This window comes from Lissotriton helveticus, chromosome 5_1 (genome assembly GCF_964261635.1).
Source record: "Lissotriton helveticus chromosome 5_1, aLisHel1.1, whole genome shotgun sequence".
In the NCBI taxonomy this organism is placed as follows: domain Eukaryota; kingdom Metazoa; phylum Chordata; class Amphibia; order Caudata; family Salamandridae; genus Lissotriton; species Lissotriton helveticus.
In genome coordinates, this window is record NC_136065.1 from 1,378,243,989 (window position 1) to 1,378,271,865 (window position 27,877).

Consider the following 27,877-nt stretch of genomic DNA (forward strand, 5'->3'; position numbering starts at 1 on the left):
AGTGAGCCTTTGCTGTCCTTTCCAAAGGTTTGTTAGCTTTGACATGACAGAGCTGTATCGCAGCTGATATCCATCTTGTGATAGTGGCTTTTGTTATTGCATTCCCTTCTCTGCCTTGGCCGTAGGCAACCAATATTTGATCAGTCTTTCGAATGTCCTTCGTTCTCTGAAGCTAGAACTTAAGGTAACGTTTGACATCCAGCATATGTAGTGCTTGCTCGGCAGGCGCTGATGGTTGTGGAAAAAAAGACTGGAGTATAGCCATCTCATTGAGGTGGAATTGTGATGGTACTTTAGGAATGAATGTAGGGTTAGTTCTTAGAATCACACCATACTCCTTAAATATTAAAAAGGGTTTCTTAATGGTGAACGCCTTGCTTTCGCTTACCATTCTGGCTGAAGTGAGGGCCAGCAGAAGAGCGACTTTCCATGTTAGGAATTACAATTCAGATCTATGGTTTGAATGGTCTTTTCATGAATTGTTTAAGGACCACGTTGAGGTTCCATTCTATGGAGGTGCTTGCACTGGAGGGGAAGTAAGGAACAGCCCCTTCATGAACTGTTTGATCAGGCTTGAGGCACACAGAGAAGTGGCACTAGAAGCTCTTCTATAGCGAGAGATGGAAGCCGGATGCACCTTAACTGAAGCGAAAGCTAAACCTGATTTTGCCAAGGAGAGGAGATATGGTAAAACCTGTTGTGGGGATACTTGAAATGGATGCAGAGCATTTCGTTGGCACCAAAAACAGAACCTTTTCTATTTAGTCTGTATGTCTTGTTGGTGCTCTCCGCTCTAGATTTCTAGAGGATATCTCTGCACTCTAGCAAAATGTTCATGTCTCTAACCTCTAAGAATTCAGGAGCCAAGCGTATAAGTGCAGTGACTCCAGATTCGGATGGTGCACTTGACCATTGTCTCTGGACAGAACAGGAGGAAACAGCTGCAGACATATGGGTCTGGCTTCTGAAAGGTGAAGAAGTTCCAGGAACAAATGTTGCCTGGGCCACCTGGGCGCAATGAGAATCACGCCTAATCCTTCCAGCTACATTTTGGTCAGTACCTTGGGAACCAATGGGAGGGGGAAAGGTGTAGGCATATATCCCGGACCATCACATCAAAAGGGCATTGTCCTGAGACCCCGGGAGGGGGAACCTGCTGGCATAGGACATGCATTTGATGTTGATGTTCGTGGCAAACAGGTCCAGAGCTGGCTTTTTCCATAGTGCAAATACTCCATTCAGCTGGAATTGGTTGACTTCATATTTGTGGCAATTGTCTGAAGCTCTGCTGAGAGCATCTGCCAGCGGGGAAACATCCTTAACAACGCAACTTTTACAACGTACTACCATTACGACGCAACTTTTACAACGCAAGTCATTACAACGCATTGCGCTGGAGGGCGCTCTAGGATAGGGAATAGTTTAATTACTATCCAACACCTTCCCTACAATCCACGGGGACTGGAGTTGGAATAGTAAATTAAACTATTCACTATCCAGCGCCCCCAACGCAAGTTGTTGTAACGACTTGCGTTGTAAAAGTTGCGTCGTAATGGCGTGCGTTGTAAAAGCATGCGTTGTAACGACATACATCCCTGCCAGCGTGTTGTGTTAACCTGGAACATGCCAGGCCCTAGGAGAAATCCTGTGCTCTATTACCCAGCTCCACAGTGTTTGCACTTCCAGAGAAAGCATGAGAGATTTGGTCCTTCCCTGTTCGTTTTTGTGTTGTCCATATGGACCATATGGCCATATGGCCTGCTATTATCGGCAGGAAGGCCTGTAAAGAGAGGAATATAGCCTTCAACTCCAGACTGTTGATATGACTTTGTTATTTAGGATTGGACTATTTGCCTTCAATTTGAAGGTCCTGCAAATGACTTCCCCAGCCTTCCAAGAAGGCATCCATTGTAAGGATGTAGTCTGATATGTTGTGCAAGAAAGTAAGCTCTTTTGAAAGGTTTGGGGTGTGGTACCACCATTGAATTGCTAATTTCATGGCTGGAGCAACCTGAATGATGTCTTTGAAAGATCCCGACGTTTGCTTTTGCAATTCTTCCTGGAGAGGTCACATTTTGAGTCAGGCCGAGGGAACCAGGTCCATCGCTGATGAGAACATCCCTGGAACGACTTGTATTTCCTTACTGAAACTGACTTTTTTCTTGAGATGGCCATAGCCAATTGTCGTAGACAGGTTTGGCATTCTTCCAACAAGAATGCTTTGCATTGGATCGAGTCCAATCTGGCTCCCAGGAATGGTACTATTTGTTTGGGAATAAATGAGGAGTTTGTGATGTTCAATGTCAACCACAGCTTGCTGAACAGCCGAAGACAAGCGTTTGTTGTCCTAGTTGCTTGTTTTGCAGTTGGTGCCTTTATCAGCCAGTCGTCCAAGTAGGGGAATACTTGGTGACCTTGAGAACGTAGGGCTGCGGCCACTGGTGCAAGGCACTTTGTAAATATCCTGGGTGCCGACTTGAGGCCGAAAAGAAGAACTTTGAATTGGTAGTACCAGCCACCGTCAATCTGATGAATTTTCTTTGCTTCTGACGAATGGGGATGTGGAAGTATGCATCTTCCAAATTGAGGGAGGCCATGAATTCTCCTTTGCTGAGACGTCATAAGATCTCGTCCAGAGTTACCATGCTAAAAGTTTGCCTCCTCAGCAACCTGGAATCAACATTACAATGTATGTAAAAGTATGACTAGGTCATCCTGTAGCTGCATTACTAATCACAGATTATAATATTCCTCAGAAGGACTTTAGTAGCCGGGTTTGACATGTGAAGTGGGACTTTTGTTCTATCAGAGGACAACAGCTGGCTACCCGATTGCACACATGATAAAGTGATTAAACCTGTGTAGATAGGCACATGGTTGACAATTATTTGATTGATTTGTCTATGGTCTTCCAATGTCTACCGTGTAACATGATCCCTCCACTGTTAGGGATAGAAACACTCAAACAATATCCATTTAAAATGAAAGTCATAAACTACTTCTGATTAATAGGTTACACGAGTCCTCATGACAAATGCATATCATCCATGGAAAGACAAAGCCTGAATTTCAATAATCCTCCAGTCCGAAATTATGACTAAAAAGTAGCCTTCTAGGAGAAATGATGCAGGAATTCTTTATAAATCAGTTCAAATGTGGGACCAATTTGAACTAATTAATAACCTTATTAAGCTTCCAAGGAGGTGACTATCTCATGACTAGTGGAGTCACTTTTTTAAAGAGGTCCTCAGTTACAGGGATTCAGAAAAAAGAGGACTGCCAATAATATTTCCTGCAAGAGCTGATCTTGCCAAGGTCAAGCAAACTAGTTTTTGGCAAACTACTAATCAATAGGATTGATTTGAGTTTAGGTTCTCTTAAGTATTAAACATGCAGAACATTTTCCATTTGAAAGAATATAGTTCTTAAGGAGGACTTCTTACCCTATTTAGTAGCATTCATAAACTTCTGTGGAAGAGTTTATTTCCCTATAGGATAATTAATGTTATCAGGAGCTACGCCGTTAAGGTGAAGGGTAGAAAACTGGGATGTGGGGATTGGCCCTGACGGCTGAAGAGGAGATTGAGTCCTTTGTGCAACCTCGTTGACAATTGTAAAAGTGCAGATACCATAAATAACTAGGCCACTCTAAGGCACTTCGGATCATTTGGCTTTATATTATGCAAATTGTATGAGAATAGCTGGAATCTAAGGGATCAGTGGAAAAGCAGAGAAATCCTGATGAGCTGACCAAAAGGGCATTCTCCTTTGCCCCTGGTTGGTAAAATCTGGATGAAAGGTTTTGCCATTTTAAGTTGTCTATGGAAGGAATTCTTAGTCAGAGAAGATGCTGTGCAGCACATTTTCAGTTTATAATCCATTCATGGCTTTTTTTCAAACATACTGAGTAGATGAATATCTACTCGGTCTACTTCCAAAAGGTAAACAGATGTTATTTGAAGTTTTCTATCTGCCTAATTCAGATTGATTTAGGGTTCTGTATCATGCTCACTGATGCTTTTTCAGACAGTAAATTGTAGTTGTAGTGTCTGTCTGAACCATTTCCATTTGAAAGCTTTTATTCGGTTAAATAAATCAACCATATAAGCAATACAATCATGAATCAATCTACAATGATAGTTATAAATATAAAATATGAAATTACAAGACTAATAAAATGGAAATACATAAAAATTCTGTCTGAACCAGAATTTGATTTATTTTGATTGTTGGAAGGAATGATTTCAATGGTAGATGTACTGCGTGAAGTTCTGGCAAATTCATCTGGTAAGAAGACTTGTTTCAGTCTAGGTGTTATGGATCTTCAGGTGATCCACGAGGGCTCTCCACCCCATTTGAGAAGCACACATTGTGGTTGGAACAGGTAGGAATGGAATCCCTTTCTGTACATTCTTTAGAAGACATCACCAAGGGAACGATTAAAGAGCACTGGAGCTATAAACAAACAGTTTACTATAAAGTCTCCTGTCAGAGTATTGGTTACAGTGGCCCTCTAGCATTGCATTAATGGGCACATGTTCAGAAATATAAAGAGATACAAAGACATTGGCCCCAAAAAGATTAAATCTGCATTTTTTACCTTCAGAAATATTAAATAAATTCATAGAATAAAGACTCTCGAGCAAAGGAAACACTTGCTTTTTATCTATCCAAAGAATGGCTTGATAATGAATGATCTGTACTGAGGATGGGGCTGGCTTGGAGAGACTGACGTGCTCCCAGATGTTGCAGCAGAAGGGTTGTAGTTAGGATTTTCTGCAATTTGTTTTTTAATAAGGAGTGTCCTTAATTAGGCAACTGACTAAGTAAGGATAAATTAAGATTCTAATGTTCCAAAATAGGAAAAAGCACATGGAGCCAACTCCAGGACAAAGGGAACATCCTTGTACTGGAAAAGGTTTATACCCATTAGGAACCTGAGAAACCACTCATGATTCTAGGCAATCAGAACATGGACCATGAGAATCGATGGGACATATACAATGTCTTCAATGGACATGGGGATACATTTGGTTAATAGCTAGCAACCTGAAATTGTTATGTTTTTTTAGATAGAGGATATGCCTGAACTTGGTTTGGTCCATTCTTTCGAAACAGAAAATTCTAACAGGGATGCATTGCCGTTCTTTTTGGGGGAAAGAGTCCACCTGTACAGCTTGCATTTAAAGAAGCATGTTAACTACCGATGGAGATGGAGAGTTCCTTGAAAAGCTACAAGAAGTAATTTAATTCTAAGGTGCAGCAATATTGCATAGTGATCAGCACCCATATGGATAGATCAAAAGAAGTGGGGAGTGGGGTGGCAGGGGAGCAGGAGGCGAGATGAGGGGGAAGAGGAAATTATTGATTTCCTTCGGCCAAAGGCTTCACTGCTGCCACAGATGGAAGCTTTCTTCCTCCTCCAGTAGGTCTTTGCTGTTGATAGGGTTCTGCTGTGGTTGATACAGTTGCTACCAACAACTTCAATCTGCCTCCACTTTCCTTCTATGCGATACATGATAAGTCTGACTTCTGGAGAGTGATGTTTCTGAAAACAGAAAACTTAAACCTAAATTTAAGACTTTGAGATCCTCTTTGAAGATATATTGGAAATCCACCCCTCTTATCTCTTGGTAGGCCTTCTGTAAACTGTTGTGATGACTGCAACAGCAATCTTTCGTTAAACACAAAGACAACTGTAGCACCTGCTACCTTCATTAAAGTGGAAGCAGAAGCACATACTCTGTAACAAAAGAGTCCAGGTTTTCCTCACTTAATCTAAGGAGCCATTGATAATGTGGCTGTAATGGATTGTAGTTTGCCCATTTCTGGCAACAGACAATATTACACAGAGAGGAACTGATCTCACAAAAAAGTGGCTCTAGTTAAGGAGGCCTACAAAGTTTTGAGGAACCCTGACATTTCTGATTTAGCCAGAGTCAAGCACATCACTATTATTGGTTCAATTAGACCCAGTGCTAAGAGAAGGGGACCCCTTGAAGAAAAACAATGTACGAAGTCTCAAAGATGATCAAACTTTGGCTGTGAAGCCATCATTTTGAGTTTGACTTTTCTGCTCCCTAACCAGAATGAAAAACACTAATGCAGTAAAGCTTTTGCAGGATCTGTCAGAAAATAGGCCTTACCTGCGATGTTATTATAGACCAGTGGTAGTTTGACGGTCTGCAATATATATACTAAGAGGAATATGCAAACTTTCTTGCACATGCTGTTGTCTTGTGGAAAGTAATGCTTTCTGAGAGGTTGACTTTTAATGAGTGCAATCACATAAGGTAGTAGAAAATTATATTGCTTGTGGTTTCATGTGCTTTGATTTCAAGGCTTAAAGGACTCAAGTCTTTTAACTTCGAAGGGTGTTTAAGTATCAAATTGGTACTCCGAACTGAATACCTGATTTTCTTCATCTTTGAGCGGGTCCTCAATGTCCACTTTGTCTGGTAAGCAACTTGTGGGAATATCTGATCAACACTGAAACTTTGATGTGCCCAGATTTTCTGTTTTTAAAGTTCTCGTTGTGGAACTCCCTCTCCGCGATTGCTCATCAGGAATCAGAAGGGCTCTTGGTGGAACATTCCAGTTCCTCCAAATGTTGGAGGCCGCTCCTCTTTAGAATAGCGTTTCTTATTGGATATTTCATGCTCGCCATGGAGGCAGGTGTGTTCTTATGTCCTTCAGTCCCCTATGGGACATATTTGACTAAAAGAACAGTCTTCCACTGTGAAAGAATCAAGGGGCATCTACATGCAGTACATGAGGGTCCTTCTAAGCCCTCTTTCTATGAAGGAAATATTTCATGAAAGTGAAGTCCTGCCTAGAAAACAGCTGGACAAATGTAACACATGTAGTCAAAGAAGGATGGGAAATCACTTCTGTGTGCAATTACATCAAAGGAATTAAAAAAATTAGTAGTTTTCAACAATTGGTAGTTTACAAATATTTGTTCCTCAGAAAAGAACAGAAAGAACCTAAAGATGGAGTATCTTGCCAAGGGGCCGGAAAAGAAAACTGAGTTAACTGTCACTCTAGGGTCTAGGGCATAATGAGATACTAGTGCTGCTGGCTTCCTTACATAAAAAGTACTGTAATTTTTTTGCCTCAGAATAATGCAGTCTATCTAGCTACATTACCGTAGTTTTCTTTTTTAATTTCTATAAAAGATTTGTCCAAGATTGTAGTTATCATTTCCATTTATGCCTGTTAAGTTAAATTGGCGCTTCTTTTAATAATAAAAAAAATTAAATCATCTAATCTAGCTTGAAGATAAGCAGCAAACATTTTTATTTTCTACATTGACTTTTGAGAAAGTGTGTACATTAAAAGAGCTCCTGAATCCCATGATGATTTAATATTTATGGCTATTAATAAAGATCCTATCAAGGAGAAATATACCTACTGCTGAGCACAAGCATCTCTTGCCACAGAGTATGAAGTGATGAGAGGGAGGATGGGAAATTCCAATCCTTCCACCCATGTCCATTTCCTACAAAATCCTGTTTTTGATATGCTTGTTCAGTTATCCAATGCTAAGCAAGGGAAAACATCCTACCTTTGCCGAGACTAAAGACAAATTGCTCATTCCTATCCCGGCTGGAATCAAACTTCTTGCCACTGGACAGCTTCCCTTTGTAATGGACATAAACCTTGTCTCCGATCATTGGGGTCTCCTCGTTCACGCCAGCTCGTTTCACAATCTGGAGGAGAGAGACGAAGTGGTGCTGAGGATGGAAAGAGGGACGGAGCGGAGCAGAGTGAAGAAAGGGAGCAGTGCAGAGTATCCCTGGCACAAGAAGGGTTGTGGTGTGGAGGGAAGGGAAAAAGTGATGCTGGAAGAAGAGAGCATATAATGTGTGGCAAAGACGGAGGGAAAAGGAAGCAGAGAAGAAAAAGGGAAGAGGAACAAAGGGGTGCTATAGAACAACTAAAAGGCAGTTTGCTGATGACATTGACGGGACAATGCTGTTAGGGGAATATAGGACAGCAGATTCTGAAGAGAGGGAGAAAAGCTCCTGAGACAGGAAGTGATTCTATTGAAAGAGGAGAGATGGTGTTAGGTGGCAGGATTGGATGAGGGGGACAATGGTGATCAAAGTAGAAAAGTGGTGTTGCTTAAACAAAGGGTGCTGTGGTAAAGAGGGAGCGGGAGTGGTGATGTTATAAAGAAAGAGTGCTGGAGAAAAGGAAGCAGCAGTGCTATAAACAGAAAGAAACATGAGCTGTGCTCTAAGAAGAGAGGGTGGTTGGCGAAAGGAAGAGAAAAGAAGTGGGGAAAGCAAAAGAAGCAAAGAGACGAGAGAACAAGGGGAAGGGAGAGGTAGGTGGAGGCAGGCAGGGCAAAGGGAAGAGGGATACGCGAGTGAGCAGGGAAAGGTGAAAGAAGAGAGGACAGTTGACAAAGGAGAGATAGGAAGGGCAAAGTGAACAAAGACAGCAAAGGCACGATGCAGAAAGAAGATAAACAGTATTAGAGACATTGAAGGTGATAGAAGGGGAGAGCAAGGAAAAAAGCAGAGAAATAAAAGGCGAGAGCAAGAGAGAATACAGAGAGATGTGAGAGAAAAAGGGTGGGTAGGAAGATGTAGAAGGGAGGTGGTGCGAAGAGTGGGGTAGGGAGACAAGCAATAAGAATTTGGAGAGAAAGCAGGGTAGTGCACAGCTAAAGATGAGCAGGAGTACAATGAAAGTGAGTAGATCGGAAAGGTTATGCAGTGGAGAGAGTGGCAGAGATAATAAAAAGCATAAAACAGGAGATAGGCACTAAAGGAAAATGGGAGGAATATAACAATAGAACGTAAATGGTTGTGAGAATCACGGATGCGAAGAGGTGAGGGCTGGCATGGTGAAGTTAAAGCAAAAAACGGTGATGTGGAGCACAAAAGAGAAACTGTGGATGTAAAAACAAAGATTTCTACTGATTCAAGAAGGAGGGCATGATGTTCAGAAGGGAGGATATTAAGGACCTGAAATAAGGAAAAGTTGCTTACCTGTAATTCTAGTTCTCCTCAAGCAGCATCTTAATTATAGTCATAGGCACTGAATTGTCCCACCCACACATAGGATAATACACACATAAATACCTTTTTTTTTTTAACCCAATGTATATATTTCTAGCAGCCCCACTGGAAGGCTATGGTGGACACATTTAATTTATTTTCTTTAAAAAAAAAAAGCCAGATAGTAAAAAAAATTATTACTAAGTAATAATAGGGATATAAAAGCTCTTTCAGAAACATATCTGTAAATGCCCAAACAGTAGTCCCTCAGGAAGTTTGGGATGCAGGATTAGGCACCCAAACTGGTGTAAAAGATCAGGTCTGCATAGTAAACTTCTGTGAGTTCAATCAGACAGACTCGTGTGAAAGATAAGTGAACCACAAAAGTAGTGTGGCCAATCTGGATCCACAAGGATAATCCTGGCCTTGCAGTAGGGCAACTTGAGTAAGGGCTTTTAAAGGTAAAGCACATACAAACATCTCCGATTAAAGGAATCAGCAGCAATGGGGTTTTTTATAAAGTTTTTTATTGAACATTAGGCATGATACAATCATCGTATTGTCGAATAACGCAGTACGCACTGTAAACATAGACACATTGACATCTTTGGATGGCCATAGAATAATGCACATCCTATCATAACATTCAAATGAAAAAGGGAAGATTCCCCCAATTGCACCGGTGTCTATGTGACTTACTAATGGTCAATGGTGTGTCAGCGGTCCGTCGAGCCAAGGTCAGTCTCGACAATCTGAGCGTCAGTAGGAGGGGGGACCCTCCAGGGGTGCGTCTGGGTTTGCCAGTCAGTGAAGGTAGGATATGCGGCGTCCCTAAATATCCAGAGGCGTATTGCCGCTGGCATTAAGTCCCAAAATTCACCAAGAAGCGTTTGGCATCGGGCCGCATCGACTATCCAGTTCTTAACCTGTGGCGCCGGTTTGCAGCGCCAGTGAATCACCACTGGTCTCTTGGCAAGCACCAGCAGCATTGCCACTGCGTGGAAGGGAGGTCACCAGCCAGGTCCGCACTCTATGTAGCCGGAGTCCACTCAGTGTCTGTGGAGGAGTCTGCCAATAAAAGAGCGTAAAGCCAAGTGACAATCTTACACGGAGAGGCAGTGGATAGCGTGTACTCCGGCGCAGTGATAGGCGTGGGAGCAAGTGGGAAGGTCGGGTTGTCATTCTTGCACGTGGCCCAAATCTGGTAAAAGAGCAGTTTGTCTAGTGGTGTTACGTCTTCGGGCATTGTGAGGAAAGTATTGTTGGGGTAAATATCGCCACCAGTACGGATGCACAGGCTCGCTGCGCGCCATGCTATGCCAGCTGCCTGTAACGGGGCAAATGCAGTATGCGGCTCAAAAGGGGTTGGGTGTACACAAAAGTGGAGGAAGCTGGCTTGGGCGCATAACGCATAGAGTCTAAGATCGAGGGAGCCCTCCCCTCGATAGGAGCAGCGTTAGGACATCATAAGCGATGCGAGGCTGGCGTCCCACCCAGATCAATGGGATGATGTTGGGGTGCAGTTTAAAAAAAAATTGTAATATGAGTGGGATGGGGATGTGCATGAACAAATATAAAAATTTGGGGAGCACGATCATTTTTGTGATAGCGATGCCCCCGGCCAGCGAGAGGGGAAGTCTTTGCCATGCTTGATGAATTGTACTTTGCACATATTTGCACAATATGTGTTGTTTTTAAAGGATTTCTATTGAAATTGCTAAAGGCATATACATAAAGATAAATGCTTTTTTAGAAAAAATAATTTTTTGTGTTACAGTATTTGACATTTGCTGATTGCAGTTTGGAATTAGTGTGTTGCATAGTCATTGGACGTTTCAGTTAATATCGGGATCAAGGGAACCTTTCTTTTTTCCGGTATTTGTACCTCAATTCCCTTGGTTAATCTAGGGGCCCCTCTCATTCTTTTTTGTGATAAAAAATAAAGGGCTATTATAGTATGTCGAAAGACTTGGTGGCGTCCAGAAGAGCCGCCACTGCTAGAAGAGAGGGGTTGATCTGGAGGAGGATAGAGAAAATAGTACGCAGATTATGCGATCTGGACGAGCAATTAGTGGCATCAGCGGGAGAAGTCAAATGGCAAGTAGTTTAGCATATATTTTGTTGTCGATATTATTTAGCGATAAGGGACAATAGGAATCGCAGCTATCAGGGGGTTTATCCAGCATTAACAGCAGAGTGATCATGGCTTTGCGGAGAGATGGAGGAAACCTTCCCAAGTCTAGATTCGTTATACAGCCTTGTGTGGGACAAAAAGCGGTGCATACTCTTTATAAAATGCAGGTATGAGCCCATCCAAGCCCAGGGCCTTATCTCCCAGGAGTCCCTCAATGACCTTGGAGGTCTCCTCCTGCATGAATGGTTCGTCCAGATACTCCCGATGCCCGTTGCTGAGCCACAGCAGCTCGATGGAGTCCAAGGAGTCCAGGAGTTCCCTAGATGCTGCCTTCCCGCAATGTACAATTGGGAATAGAACACTGAAACCCTTGCAATGATGTCCGTGGGGGAGGTAGTTCTACCAGCGCTCCTATCACAGGGAGCCGTGATGTAAGTAGATGCATGCAGCTGCCTAAGAAGATTTCCAAGGGTCCTACCAGGACGATTGCCCTCACCGTATCGGGGAGCAAGAGCCTCTCTGCCAGGGAACACCACCTCCCTGTCCGCCTCTTCATGAAACTCGGTGAGCTTGGACCTGATGGAGGCTAGAGTGGCCAGGCTGTGGTCTCGGGACTGCAGATGGTCCAGGGCTTTAATGTCTTTTTCCAGGTGCTCAAGGGTGCCCCTAATAGATTTTAACACCCCAAATTACGATGCATTCCCCTGTGATCACGACCTTGAAGGCCTCTCAGAGGGTTGAGGGAGACTCAACGGAGCCGATTTTACGCTCAAAGTAGTCGATAATAGCGCCTCAAATATCTTCCCAAAAGACGGCATCGCGTAGTGAGTTGTGGGGCAGGCGCCACGAGATCATGCGATTTAGGGTAAGCGGGAATCGCATACGCAGGCGCACCGGGGTATGGTCAGATAGGGTACGGTCCAAGTGATCCACAGAAGTGGTCCGACATCTCAGGTAGTGAGTGATAAGTCTATACAGGACCAAGTAACACACGAGCTGTAGTGTAGTTCCTATATTCCTCTGCGCATTGGAATAGTGTTTCCTGTAGTTTAGATGTAGGACTGAAGTCGACTAGGTCTCTACTGAATATACTAGACTTAATTGTGTGTGTGCCAGCTAGCTCAGAGGTCACTAGAAACTTTCTCTTATGAACAAGAAGGGATTAGTTTCTGACAACCGCTTAAAACATGACAACTTTGTTTCCCAAGAATAAGAAATATATCTCTAGAGTCGCGGAAACAATAGATAGTTATTTCACTCAGTCAATCATGCATGCTTCGTTTCACCAGAGGTGCAGAGAAATAGAGAGACGGGCGTTTTCAATAAAATATAGTTATTGAACAGTCTTCTTTCTCAAGCATAAGAAATGAACTACTGGAATCGTAATACTTGAGGTAAAGTACAAAGTGTACAGTACGAAGAGTATTCTAAAATAATATTGTAAAAGCATGATATGGTTTCTAAGCCATAAAATACGTAAAATGCATAAAATACATACAGTGATAAATAATGACTAAAAGTACTCAACTGGTGCTTCTAAAATACGCCTACCCCGGTGTACCTAACCTAGGTCTAGTACAAGGGAAGAAGTAAGTAAGGTGTAGCCTAGTATTAGTATTCTTTGCCAAGAACCTAATCCAAGAATTCTCTTAGGGTCTAATCAGCTCCGTACCTTGGTTTTTAAAATGTAGGAGGTCTGGTATCTCTCTCAGGACTCGATTTCCCAGCAACCCGCAAGGATAGCCAGGAAACACCGGAGCTGGATTTCTTGGCTGGAAAAAGTACAGCGTCTCTCAGTGCGTCAGCTGGTGGGTCGGCTTGCTTCGGCACTTGCTGCAGCTGGGCGCGTCGGGCTAGTAGATAGTCGAACTGCTCCAAACCACTGTGTGTTTGTTTGGACAAGTGTGGGCATATTTATACCTTGAAGGTGCTGAGTTTGACGTAAGATTGGACATAATAACGTCATTAGAGACCTAGGGCCAGATGTAGGTAATTCATATTTACCGACTCTTAAATACCGAATTTTACCGATTCGGTATTTAAGAGTCGGTAAATATGAAGGGGGGAGATGTAGGTATTACAGAATCTGTAAATACCGAATCTTTAAGATTCGGTATTTACCGATTCTGTAAATATCGAATCGGTATTGCCCATTGATTCCTATGGGCCTTGAAGCCCATAGGAATCAATGGGCAATACCGATTCTGTAATTACAGAATCGGTAAATACCGATTTTAGCAAGGGTGCAGGGGGTGTCACTTTGACACCCTCTAGCACCCCAAAGACGGGCATGTTTGCCATGTGGCACACAGACATGCCCCAAGGGCATGTCTGTCTGTCACATGGCATAGGTGTGCATGCACACATGTGCATGCACACCTGGAATCGGTATTTTACCACCCAATTGGATTGGGTGATAAAATACCGATTCTGTAAGGCCTTAGGCACTCTGAAGAGTCCCACCTACATCTGGAAGGTACCAAATCGGTAAAAATACCGATTCGGTATTTTACAGATTCTGTAAATTTATCGATTCTGTAAATTTACAGAATCTGTAAAATCTGGCCCCCTACATCTCAAGATGCCAAATACTGCCACCTACATCGGGCCCCTAATTCTCTGAAAACTGAGTTCTTGGATAAATTAATATTCATGCAGGGGGAAGTCCCTGACTGCTGAAGGCGGGTTTTTCCAAGAAATCATTGTAGATTTTCGGAACTAGTGGAAGTAGCCAAGCCGTATTAGGACTACTTGAGCTATGTCTTAATATGGTTACGATTTCTCTGCCTATATAAGGATATTATATTTTATACCTATATAAGGGTATGAATCGGGAACATTACACTAGGGTCCTAAAACGCTATACAACAGAGCCAGAGATACAGGAACTCTAATGCTCGCCTGGGAGTGCATGCCGCCCAGCATTTAAAAAGGAATTTTCCTCCAGGATTGAACAAAGGGAAACAGTAGCCTGTGGGTGGTGCGTGCAATTCCCCGAGTGGTCTAGAGCAGGCGATGGTGCAATGTTGAAATCACCACCCCATATCAGAGAGTGGGTCCCCAGGGAGGATATAATTTGCCAGACGTGAGTGAAGAAACTGGCGTCATCTGTATTAGGCTGTAGAGTGCTGAAAGAATCAGTGGCTGGATTCAAGCAAGCTTGGCTGATAAAGGGTGTTACCCAGAAACCGGTCCCAGGATGCTTGTTTCTGGTTCAGGGAAGACCTGACTTGACAGTTCGGCTGGACTGTTCCCATGAGGCACAGGGTCAAGACTGATTTGCATATAGCTGGGTCTGAACTGAGGTGGCGAAGTGAGCTAAAGAATGATGATGGATTCAACCCAGATCTTTGACTGTGGGTGAGTGTCTGAAAAGTTTCAGCGCTCCGTCCATCATCTCCTTATGTTTGCTCAATTCCAATTCCACAGCATGCCTGTAGTCAGTCGTTGTCACTCAGAACAGCCTCCGCACGGCCCACAGCAGCCAGCGCTCTCCTGCTACCCGCGACCTGCTTAGCAAATTTGAAGGCGGATTTGGCATCTGTAAATGATGTTGGTTACCGTCCTGTGTGACCTTTAGCTTGGCTGGGTACAGTAATGCCTATGGGAATCCCGGCTTGACGAAGGATGCGTTTAGCTGGTACAAATTCTCTTTGGGCTGCCTGGTCCGCTGGTGTGAAGTCCGAGAAAATTAAGATCTGATTACCCTGGTGCGCGATTGGTCCAAGCTCCCTAGCCGCACGAAGTATCCCATCGTAGTCGCTGTAGTTGAGCAGTTTTGCGAGTATGGGCCTTGGCGTGCAGCCCACCGGAGGGCGCAGACCTAATGTTCTATGGGCTCGTTCCACAATGAACATTGAAGAAAGAGCAGAGCCAAACAGGTCCCGAAGCAGTGTCTCTAAGAAGTCCTCCACCTTGCCAATCGCCGTCGTCTCCGGAATTCCAGTAATGCGTATATTATTGCGGCGGGACCAAGCTTCTGAGTCCTCATTTTTGACTCTGATGACCTCTAGTACTCTTTCCGTGTTCAATAGCTGCTCTTTGGTGTCGGTCTTGAATTTGTTGGCATCAGTAGCGCGGTTCTCCAATTTGTCTAATCTGATCTCGTGAACATCCCACCTGTTGTTTCACCTGGTCCAGACGGTCAGTGAGCTTGTCGATTTTGTTATCTATTATTTTTAAACTGGATTTCACATCCAGGAGAATGGAACGCCGATTTTAGCCCTTCTCAGCCATCCCCTCCCTGTTTGCAGCATCTGGATCTTGCTCCGAATCGTTATGCCTCAGGAGCCTCTTATTTTCAAATGGGGGCATAGATTGCTTGGTGTCCGTTTTTACTATATTCGTACAGGTGCAGAGGCCTGTATCCACAAGACTATGTGGCCAGCAGTAGGAGGCACCAGCAAAGTCTGTAAGTGTCCGCACACCCGTCCGTCCAGCCAGGTGCCCAGGGGCACTGCGGAACCGTTCCAGGAGGTCAGACACTAGGGCAAACAATAGGGTGTGGTGTCAATCCGGGCAGTAGACTAGTGGTATATGCGGGGGCCTTGTGCAGGAGTGCTTCCTCAGCTGGGCCCGTGCGTTCACCAGCGCGGTAGAGCAGGTCACAGGCCAGTGCCAGGATCAATGCCTGGGACCAGCAATACAACAACACAGCACCTCCCAAACGGGTGAGGCAGCCCACCAACCACGACCAGCAACCTGTGAAGGTAGAGATTCACGCCGCACTCCTCAGGTCCGGCCACCCGCCAGGCCTCGCACCCAATGTCGGAGTCACAAAAGGTGAGGCCACGTCCCCACGGCCGGACACCCCCAGCAGCCAGGCTCAGTGTTTGGCGGGAGATTGAATGCATCCTGGCACCAACCAGCACCATCCGCAGTGCGAGCAACGTACCTCCAGCCGGACTTCTTGCACGGCCTATCTCGCAGCTTTCAGCAGGCGCGGGGTCAATCCATATCTCATTCAGCTCTGCAGTTTTGGCGAGCCATGTCTCTTTAGCCGGATTGCTTACGCGGCCTGTCTCGCAGCTCCCAGCGAGGCAGCATTCAGGTCACTCTCAGCTCCGCATGTGGGGCAAGCCACGCCACCTCAGGCGAGGTCTCCCCGCGGGCCCATCCCACACTCAGTAGCATACATGGGCAGCAGACGAGGCTCCAGTCCTCAATCGCATGCAGCTGATCCTACAGGCCATTTCACTGCTCCACCCTGGGCGCTGCATCAGCCGAGTGCGCACGCTCAGCTCCACAGTCGATACATGGTCCCGGAGCAGGTTCGCAGCCGCAGGTCCCAGTCGTGCCTCGCCCAGCGGGCTCAAAGATCGGCAATCAACCACCGGCGGCGTGGAGATGCGGTCAACGATCCTGCCGCCAGTGCCTCCTCAAGTTAATTGTGAACACTCCACTTTACATTTGTCAAAGCATACAGCTTCTTAGATCTGGCCAGCTGCTACTCAGGTGCCCACAGAATCAGGTAGGTGACGGCACATTCCAGTCCGCCCAACGCCCAGGGCTGGAGACCGCCGCAGCATCCACATCCAGGCTACGGGGAGGGAACTACTGCAAAACCCCAAGACTCCAACCGGAGCGTGAGGACCCCCACTACGAGCACGGTGTTAGCAGTTGGTGCCGCTCGATACCCGGGACAGCTGTGCTGCTCAGCTTTCACTGTGGGACCCCGCCCAGGCAGCTGCGCCTCTCCCTCATGGCTGGCCGGCACAGACCATTCACCAGATCGTGTCTTCCCGGGGTCCGGCAGGCGGGATGGAGGGCTCAATCTGATGCAGTGCTCGAGGGACAGTTGTATGGCCCAAGCAGCCGGCAACTCAGGTTCACTTTAGGGCAGGATGTTAGTCGGATTATGTATCAGCCGGCAGGGCCTTCTCAGCGAACTGCCATTTTGCTGCTCGGTGAGACTACACCCCAATCAGCAGCAGTGTTAATCACTTGGTTCAAACCTACCATTCCTTTGTAAAGGAATTCCCAGAAGTATTCTCTATCTTCACAGGATGACTTAATGGTGAAGTGTTGAAGAGATTCCCAGAGACCGGTCGTATTTGCCTAGAATGACAATGGTGCCAGCAGTCTTCATCACAGTGACATCCACTAAGTCCAACAACTGTTTCTGGGACAGCGGAACGAGGAGACATGGCATAACATTTTCTGCTGGCTGCTGAAACAGTAACTGAATCTGCGGTCAAGGCACAAGAAAAAAGGGTCTTTATTTTGAGCCTTTTAAATCTTCAGGCCGTAGCAGCCCACACGGATAGGGTGTATTGTACTTAAAAAGTAGGACGTGTGCTTTTACGCTTTACATGTCCTCAAAGTGAAAAACTCCTAAATTCATTTTTCAATACTAAATGGCCTACCTCTCCCATATGATAACATTGGGCTATCTTATTATATTTAATAAATGCACACCTTTGATTAGGAACAGGTCAGAATGTCATGTTTGGCCTCAAATGAATTGTAATTTAAAATCCTCTTTAATGGTAAAGTAAACTTTTATCTTACAATTCAGAAAATGCCACTTTTAGAAAGTTGGCATTTCTTGTCCTAACCATTTGGTGCCTGCAGCCTTTGTCCTGGGTCATATGAATGTGAATAGCTTGACAGTTGACCTTTTCCATTCCCTTCAGACAGTGAGAAAAATAGGGACTAGAAGGTGACAAGATGGGCCATCCTGCCAGGATAGGCGGGGCGAAGCTGTGCCCTGCAGCACTTACATTTCACAGACCTGTCTCCTGCACACTCACAAAGGAAGTTGATGCCAAACTTTGCCACCCTATACTACTTGGAGCCTGGGCAGGGGAAGGAAGACAATTTTTTCTGAATCTGATGTGGGGGTAGCCTAGAACGTTCCCCCACTTCAAAGGCTAGAACCAGGTATAAATATTGGATCCTCAGACCAACTCTCCAGAGACCGTAGACCCTGTACCTGGCCTCTGCTGGAGTGAGTCCTGACAGCTCAAGTGGTGCCCCTCCAGTCCTGGACCCTTGGTGGTGGTGCTGAAGGTACTGCTCCTGACTAACCTTGAAAGTTGGGACTTTTCTACCAAAAAGTTGCCAGAGAACCACAGAACACCAGGACCTACCCTTTCGTCGATATGCTCAAGGTACATAGTTCGGCCGGCGTGACTCCATTGTAGCCCCATTACGTTCTTTTCCATGGCAGCAAATCTTGTTCAGTGGGACCACTCACCAAAGGTATCCAGTCTCATGGAGCCCTTAGATGCAGCCTGCAGCTTCGTCCCACTGGAGATTTTCGACTTTGAAAAAAGTGACAAAGTTTGTACGTAGAAATGTTCACAGTGACTCCATCAAGCAGCTTCCTGGCGATGACACCTCCTCCTCAGACAGAGCCAGTTGCCTTGCCCTGCGGAACTTTACCTTCTCAGGAACTTTTCTTTGGAATTTCTTCTAAGTCCGAAGGTAAGCAGAAACCAGTCCCAAACCTTATGCAGCCGAATCACGCGCCATTGCTATTGGCCTTAACTTTTCACTTTGTCTAATAAGACCACATACCAGCAGTTGGCACTTTGGTCTTTTAGGTACTATTTTTCACTTCAAAATTAGAAATAAAATTCCTATAGGGTCACTTTTGCCTCATTTATATATTATGAATTTGAACTACCCTCTTTGAGTGGGAGGGGGATGATGATCGGTCTCTGGGATCAGATGCCTGTCAAGAAAACTGTCACCTGCGTCTCAGAGGACTCATCTGTCAGAAGAAGGTTCATCTCATTTTTATACCCCCAATGGCACACCTGGTTGCTCTTGCAGATACTCTTTCATTTCCTTTCTGCGATAAACAAATGAACTTACACATGGCTGTCGCCATGCAACTTAAGTCAGCATTCTAGTCAATCAAGAGTTATTCACCGGTAGTGTTCTTGGTGTGCGCGAGAGTTGGCTACTACGCACAGTTCTTTCTGAAGAGGGAGCAGTGTTTCTTTTTGGCACCCGCTCGGACTGACAAAAGTAGCATTTCTTATGGTGCTTGCTCAGTCAGAGAATCACCTCAAATTGGATTTTGACTCCACCCCCTAGTGGAGTGGTGTGCACCCGGGAAAGAGCTCATAGGAGACTAGTGTCTCTGTCTATTTTTGAGTCCAGTGAAAATTCCAATAAAGCCGCTCGGATTCCGAAGTTCGTTGTCCTCGTAACAAAAAGGACAGTAAGATTTTTCTACAGAGACTTATTTCAGTAATGCTTAAGAAGGTGTTACAACCAATGTTGTTGATATTGTAAAATTATCTCCTGCAGTTTACAGAACTCAACTAATGCTCCTTCTAGGAGTGGACTTTTCTTCTGCCAACCTTCACGCTATATTTTCTATTAGTGTTGAACTGTGAATTTTGTATTTAACTTCAAAATGATTCCATCTTACATCACATACAAGAGAAGCAAGCCTCTCTAACACTTCAGGTAGTGGAGTGAAAGAAAAGGCACACATGAGAATGAATGGTTGAAGTCATAGTAGGTAGGGCATATTAATTCATTGTTCATTCTTCTACTTGCTGCAGGTTCTGTCCTTGTGCCTTCCTGACTAGGAAAGATGTATAATTAATACAGACTAAAAGACCAACAAAATATCTTGAAGGGAAGCTCAGAGAGGATTTCTGAACCTGAGGCAATGTCTCTCTTTCTCATCCCACTCCCCTTTCCCCCTTGTGGGTGTCAGAGCAGTTTACAAGGTCAGTTCTGCGCAGGCACCTAGGAAGAGGATTGAGGAAACAGCATCTGCTCCTGTGGAATTCTGGCACTGTAAATTCATATTTGGCCCAAGGAAGAGGCATACCTTTATAGATCCCTTCTAAAAGACCTAATTTTGAGCACTGGAGCACAGCATATCCCCTGGTTTATACTATATCAAATTGATAACCTCAGGATTAACAAGCATTTGCAAAGCCAATCGGTCTTGTTTAAGAGACTTATTGGCTTTTGTAATTATTTTAATCCATGCTGTATAGCAGCACAGTTTCTGTGCACCATGGCTGAAAATAATGTAGCGGTACAAAAGGGGGTGGTGATGGACGGAGCATCTGAATCAATCAAATACTCACACCCAGTCAAAAGATCTGGGTTTAATCCATCACCGTTCTTTAGCCCACTCTGCCACCACAGTTCAGACATGGCTATATGCAAATCAGTCTGACCCTGTGCCTCATGGGAACAGTCCAGCCCGAACTGCCAAGCCATGTCTTCCCTGGACCGGAAACAAGCTTCCGAGGACCGGTTTCTGGCATTCCAGCCGTCTTCAGCCCGGCTTGCTTGAATCCAGTGGCAAAGTGAGCAAGGGACTCACGTCTGAGCATACCCTGCCACACTTATGGCGGCCAAAAGCGGTACAAAAGGTGGTGGTGATGATGGACGGAGCATCTGAATCAATCAAACACTCACACCCAGTCTAAAGATCTGGGTTTAATCCATCACCGTTCTTTAGCCCACTCTGCCACCCCAGTTCAGACATGGCTATATGCAAATCAGTCTGACCCTGTGCCTCATGGGAACAGTCCAGCCCGAACTGCCAAGCCATGTCTTCCCTGGACCGGAAACAAGCTTCCGAGGACCGGTTTCTGGCATTCCAGCCGTCTTCAGCCCGGCTTGCTTAAATCCAGTGGCAAAGTGAGCAAGGGACTCACGTCTGAGCATACCCTGCCACACTTATGGCGGCCAAAAGCGGTACAAAAGGGGGTGGTGATGGACGGAGCATCTGAATCAATCAAACACTCACACCCAGCTTGTTTCCGGTCCAGGGAAGGCATGGCTTGGCAGTTCGGGCTGGACTGTTCCCATGAGGCACAGGGTCGGACTGATTTGCATATAGCCATGTCTGAACTGGGGTGGCAGAGTGGGCTAAAGAAAGGAGATGGATTAAACCCAGATCTTTTGACTGGGTGTGAGTGTTTGATTGGTTCAGATGCTCCATCCATTACCACCCCCTTTTGTACCGCTTTTGCCCGCCATAAGTGTGGCAGGGTATGCTCAGACGTGAGTCCCTTGCTCACTTTGCCACTGGATTCAAGCAAGCTGGGCTGAAGACGGCTGTATTGCCAAAAACCGGTTCTCGGAAGCTTGTTTCCGGTCCAGGGAAGGCATGGCTTGGCAGTTCGGGCTGGACTGTTCCCATGAGGCACAGGGTCAGACTGATTTGCATATAGCCATGTCTGAACTGGGGTGGCAGAGTGGGCTAAAGAATTGTGATGGATTAAACCCAGATCTTTTGACTGGGTGTGAGTGTTTGATTGATTCAGATGCTCCGTCCATCACCACCCCCTTTTGTACCGCTTTTGGCCGCCATAAGTGTGGCAGGGTATGCTCAGACGTGAGTCCCTTGCTCACTTTGCCACTGGATTCAAGCAAGCTGAAGACGGCTGGAATGCCAGAAACCGGTCCTCGAAAGCTTGTTTCCGGTCCAGGGAAGACATGGCTTCGTCCATTACCACCCCCTTTTGAAAATAATGTAAACAATTAAAAGAGCTATAACATAGCTGTTACATCATTTTGTAGACCCGTGCCAACAAGGATGCACAGGCCTACAAAATGAGGCACACATTTTTTTTTTATTTACCAATTCGAAATGGATTAGTCAATTAAAATGTGGACATAATATGGTTTTTGATATAGCACTAATGAACATGTTTCTTACATTCGGTCATGTCTTATCTGGTAGAGACTATACCTAGCTGCAGATTCCTTATCTTAGAATCCCTCCCAGGCGTCAGACTGGATCCGGAAGATTTGGACTCAGTAAGTGCACACTGGTAGTTAGCATCAACTGACTCCATGCCCATCGCTCAGGCAACCACGAGGAAGATTCTATCCGCTGTGGAATCAGAGCGAAGTAGAGGAAAGCAAAATGCTCCGGTGAAGACCAATAAGAACGGAAAGTGCCTATTTCTATTAGCCACTGGCTGCAACCCGTATTTCTCTGCAGTTCGCACACCGAAAGGGTGAACTTGCAATATCTTGCAGGAAGCATTTCAAAGGTCCAGACGAGGTGACGAGTTTAAGTCCACATACTCAGGGTTGTGACAAGCTCATTTGTGAGTGAGTTTTGTTTGTGTTGTGTTACCCATGTCCTGATTTTTGTTTAAATCTTTTTATTAAATTTTTTGCACATTTTTAATAAAACATACAGTCAGAGCAGCGCTCATGCATCAAATGGAAAAAGAAAGAAAAGTGATTGTCAGCAGCACGATGCACAATGCCCAATAGTAACAGAAAAAAACAGATGTGTGAAGTATGGCAAGGACATCACATCATGAGTGAATATCCCTAGACAGGACACAGCAGTGCTGGTGAGTCACATCACCGGGTGTTAGTCATGTCCTGATGAGGCCCGACTCAGTGGGCTGAAACTCGTCGACCAGAAGAAGAGGAGGAGTCCAGTGAAATAAAATGTGTACATAGGAACTTGACATACACACTCCAAGCATGGACTGAATAGAGGAGGAGTTTCCCCCGTTTCTGTATTTGTAAAGGATTACCTCCCCTCGGATTGCTTATAAATATGTATTTTATTACAACCGGGTTAAAATGGATGGGTATGGAAGGGTTTAGGGTTCTTTGCTAGACCATTGTGTTTTGTGTGTTTTACGTTTTTTATGTGTTGAAAATGTATTAAAATTGTGTATATATCTATATAAAAAATAGATTAAAAAGATATGTGAAAGAATAGAGGAAGACTCCGTGAGTGGGTGAACTGTTTACGAGTTAGAATTGGAGACTAGGCTCCCTTGCAGGGGAATAATATATTTATTTTCCCTAGTTGAAATAACTGTTGTGTATCAATCCACAGACATCATTTTCTTTTTAATTCTGTTTGCTTCTGCCCAGATGCCTTGGGGTGATTAGGGCATAACCCGTGTTTTTTGGATTCCGTGTCCATCGTTGGCGTCATCCACACTGGAAGTGACGTTGTGGTACTTGTATAGGCAACACCCCAGCACGCTGAGGTAAGTTTCTTTTCACGACTTCCCACACCAGAAGCGCAGAGCCATGAAGAACACTGACCTCTGGTGTGTCACAACTAGGGCCCTGACAGGGGTCATCCCTGTCCCTTGAAATCCATTCGAAGAGTGGGGTAGGATGGATGGGTCAGTAAAGAATCTGTGGCCATATATAGTCTCTACCAGAAAAAGGATTACCAAAGGTAAGTCACTTGTTCGTCTGACAGAGACTTCTAGCAGCATATTCCTTATCTTAGAATAGATACCCAAGTAATACCATCCCTGGAGGATAGTCTGCGAACCAATTTCAGACAAGGTAGTCCCGCAGGACCGAATGGGCAAAGTCCACATCGCTGCAGACCTGACTGTTCAGACAGTAATGTTTGGTGAACGTGTGCAGGGAAGCCCATGTTGCTGCCTGGCAGATATCCAGGACCGGAACTCTGTGAGCTAACACAGTGGAGGCCGCTTTAGCTCTGGTGGAATGAGCCCACAAATCTTTAGGGGGTCGCTTATTGGCCAGTGCGGAGCATATTTTTATGCAGAGCACAAACCAACTGGAGATGGTCCAGTTCTGCACTGCTCACCCTTTATTTGCACCAACATATCACACAAGAGCTGGTCATCCACCCGGAACTCTTTCGTGAGGTCAAAGTAGAACGACAATGCTCTTTTTGGGTCCAGGTGGCGGAGGCATTCCTCTTCCTTAGAGGGATGTGGAGGAGCTAAAAAAAGTAGGCAAGGTGATGGATTGGTCAACATGAAAAGGAGTCACCACTTTTGACAGAAAGGAGGCCCAAGTGTGAAGCACGATTTTGTCGGCTAGACTGAGAGGTAAGGCGGCTTAGATGATGCCTTTGCAGCTCACTCACTCTGCAGGCAGATGTAATTGCACAAGGAAGGCTGTTTTCAAGGTGAGAAGCCTGAGGGAACATTTGTGCAGATGCTTGAAATGAGCCAAAAAGTCAACACCAAATTAAGGTCCCACTGAGGCATTATGAATGCCAGAGGAGAGAAGAGATGAGTTAGACCTTTAAGGAACCTATGTAAAATAGGAGACCTGAACAAAGAAAGTTGATCAGGCAACCTTAAGCAGGCAGAAATGGCAGATATGTAGCCTTTAACAGTGCCTAGACCAGAGCCCTGCTGAGCAGGAGACAAGACAAAAAGCATAACCTCACAATGAAGGACAGAAAGGGGATCAACAGTTTTTACGCACACCACGCCACAAAATTCTTCCAATTGCAGGTGTACACCGTCATGCTAGATGGACGCCTGGCTGCCAAGATAACGTTACAGACTCCGGGAGGAAGGTCCAAAGCTGTGAATGGTCAGCGCTCAATCGCCACGACAGAAGGTGAAGAGTGGACAGGTTCGGGTGGAGAACCCTGTCCTGCTGCATCAACAGAAGATCTTCCCAAAGGGGCAGCCTGATTGGAGGATCGATGGCCTTTCTCATAAGCTTCTGATACCAGACTTGCTGTGCCCAGGCAGGAACCACAATGATGATTTGGGCCTGGTAGTTCTTGATCTCTTTGAGAACTCTGGGAAAGAATGGGAAGGATGAAAAGTCATACAGGAGGCCTGAGCTTCACTCAAGATGAAAAGGGAAACTCTAGAGTGCAATACTTCTGCCATTGAGTGTTCTTGGTGGTGCCAAACAGATCTAACCAAGGCTCTCCCCACTGCTGAAAATGACCAGGCACCGTCTCTGGATGGAGTCACCATTCGTGATCCGCTAGGCATTTTTGGCTGAGTTTTACCGCTCTGATGTTCAGAGTACCGGCGAGATGTTCAAACAGCAGAGAAATGCCCTGGCGCTCCAGCCCATCCAGAGGAACAAGGCCGCTTGACAAAGGGTCCATGACTCTGCTCTGTTTGTTGCAGTACCACATGGCAGTGGTGTTGTCCATGAACACTTGGAGGGAAGAAAGGCTTCCAATGCCAGTCGGATCACTCAGAGCTCCAACAGGTCAATGTGGAGTCCGGATTCTGTCGGAGACGAGAGCCCTCTGATCTCCAACTCTCCCAGATGGCCACTCCATCCCAGAAGTGAAGCATCTGTGACTATTGTGAGAGCTAGTTGGGAAAGGGGTCTGCCTTTGACCCAATCGCAGTTCGCGAGCCACCACTGCAGATCGTTTGCAGTTCCCTCCGAGATCGGGACCAGATTGAAGAGATTCCACTAATGTTGCACCCACTGGAACTTCAGGTCCCACTGCAGAGCCTGCATATGCCATCTGGCATGTATCACCATCAGGATGCAGAAGGCCATGAGGCCCAGCATCCTCAGAGTCAGTCTCACCAAAGCCGAGGATAGAGACTGAAATAATCAGTATCATAGCCTGAATATCCTGGGTTTGTCGCTCAGGGGGATAACCCCGAAACTGCAATGTGTCTGGAACAGCTCAGATGAAAGGGAATGTCTGAGAGGGCGTTGAGAGTGCCTTTGGTATGTTGATACTGAACCCCAGTGAGTGTGGGAAGTTTGCCATAGTCTGGAAGTGGGAGATGACAACCTGGGATTGCTCATGGCATACAGTAAACTGCAAATAGAGCCAATGGGCAGGCAGGATGGGTATGTGAAAATAGGCATCCTGCAAGTCCAACGCTACCATCCAGTGTCCAGGATCCAAGGCAGACAAGACCTGAGTCAACATAAGCTTTTTGAACTCCTCCTTCTTGAGGAAGAGTTTTGAGGGTACGGAGATCAAGGATAGGTCAAAGGCCCCTGACTTTCTTCGGAACCAGAAAGTAGCAGGAATACCAATCACAGCCTTCTTCTCGCACCGGAACCCTCTCTATGGCCCCCTTGGCCAGGAGAGGAGTGACCCTCTTGTTGAGAAGGGACTAATGATCCTCCATCAGCCAATAGTGAGATGGTGGCATAGGAGAGGGGTAGACTCGAAGGGGAGGGAGTAGCCCCTTCGGATGATCTGGAAAACCCATCTGTCGGATGGTTGAGCTGGAATTGGCGCAGCTGCAAGCTTCTTCCAAAGCCACGAAAGGAGTGAAAGGCAGATTGGGGGGGACATGGGGCCGTAGAGAGGCTTAAGGACCTGACAGTAGCACGAATATCCTTAAAGTGATTGAGCGCCGAATCTGCCTTCTCTCTGAAGAGACAGGTGCAATCAAAGGGCATGTCTATAAGGAAATCCTGGACCTGGACATCCCCCGAGAAGCCAATTGTTCTCAGCAATGCTTGGCGCCTAAGGGCCACTGTAATTAAAAACAATATGCCTAACGAGTTGGTCATGTCAAGTCCGCATTGAATCATTAATTTTGCCAAGTCTCTCCCATCAGCAACAGCTTGGGAGAGTACAGCCCAGGCCTCCTCCGGGACCTTTGGCAGCTGTATCCCACAGAGCCTGGGAATAATGTCCCAAAAGCATGCAGTGCTCACGGACCACAATGCCAGGATATCAGAAGAAAACATCTTCTTTCCAATGAGTCGAGTCTCTCAGATTCCCTATACGCGCAAGCAGTAGGGAAAGTGCCATGAGAGGCAGAGGCTAAGATCAGCAAGCTCTTAGGGGTAGGGTGTTGGGTGAGGAAGTTTTAGTCCCCAGGTGTGTGGCGATGGTGGTGGGAAATCGTCCTGTTGACAGGAACCTCTGTATTGAGTTTGGAGCAAGTACTCAAAAATTAGGCACATGGCCTCATAGAACTCTTGTAGCTTGGTGGGGGACGCTCCAGCTTTGGGAAATTCTGGCAGGCGAGGAGTAGGCTCAGGCGCAGATTTCGGAGAATGAGGCTTAGAATGTCAAGACTCCCCCTCTCGTCAGTCGGCGGACAAGAAGTCATCAAAGAACGCTTCGAGATCTCACTCTTCTTCTAACGCCTCCTACCTGAATGTCCAGACGACTTCAAGCAGGACATAGAGTACTTCGCTCTCCGTGAACGATCACGGGACCTTCCCCTCGACTGGGATCATGACTGTCACACAGTTGCATGCCGGGCCACAAGCAGCTTCAGAGACCGCTCTCTCTCAAAACCTTCAGAGCCATGGCACGGAAATCGGAGCAAGCCTTGGTGTCGTGGTTGTGCTCCAGAAACCAGGTGTAGACGAAGTTCGGGTCCATTGCTGACATTGGTGAGTGACAGGTGTCGCAAGATTTAAAACTCTACTTGCACAAGGACATCCTTGAAAAGAAGTTGACAAAACATTGCAAAAGGCCTGTCAAAGAGTGACAGAGGGGTAGTTATTCTCCGGATCTGAGCTGACTGGCGTGAAAGGAAAAGAACTGACTCCAGCGTGCCTGGGTGGCACCTATATAGGTCACTTCCGGTGTGGATGGCGACAGACGTGGGGCCAATCGGCCCTACCTACAGGTACACAGGGTTACTGCTCACAAAACATCTTTCAGACCCATCCTGACACCTGGGGTAAATTCTAAGGTAAGGAATCTGGGGCTCTCTGCTCTTTACACAGAAAAAAAGAGCAAACGGGTGAGTGGTTAGGGGTAGGGAGCGGCGTGGGGTGAAGCAACACAGAGGGATGGATGGTGGGAGAGAAGAGTACAGGTTGGGGAGAAAAGGACATGTGAAAGACAATGGGAAAGCACACAGACAACGGATGGCAGATAGATGGGGAAGCACACAGGCAACAGAGGATAGTCAGGCGATGATGGGGAAGCACACAGACAACAGAGAGAAGGCGGGATTGGGGTAACCACATGGAGAACAAGGGGGTGGGGTAGCAAGAATGGTAATGGAAGGTGGAGGGGAGGAAGCAAGAATAGTAACTGAGGAAGGGCGGGAGGAAAAGCACACAGGCAAGA

At 45.9% G+C, this 27,877-nt stretch overlaps 1 protein-coding gene across 8 annotated transcripts in view; it reads right to left on the reverse strand.

Annotated features, from left to right (window-relative positions):
- Positions 1-27,877, reverse strand: part of FKBP5 (FKBP prolyl isomerase 5) — a 796,880-nt gene that overhangs the window by 596,209 nt on the left and 172,794 nt on the right. For all 8 annotated transcript variants that reach the window (XM_078644330.1, XM_078644336.1, XM_078644335.1 and 5 more), the window contains one exon: positions 7,568-7,712. In XM_078644330.1, coding sequence (XP_078500456.1) covers positions 7,568-7,712 — 145 coding nt within the window. The remainder of the gene's footprint in view (positions 1-7,567; positions 7,713-27,877) is intronic.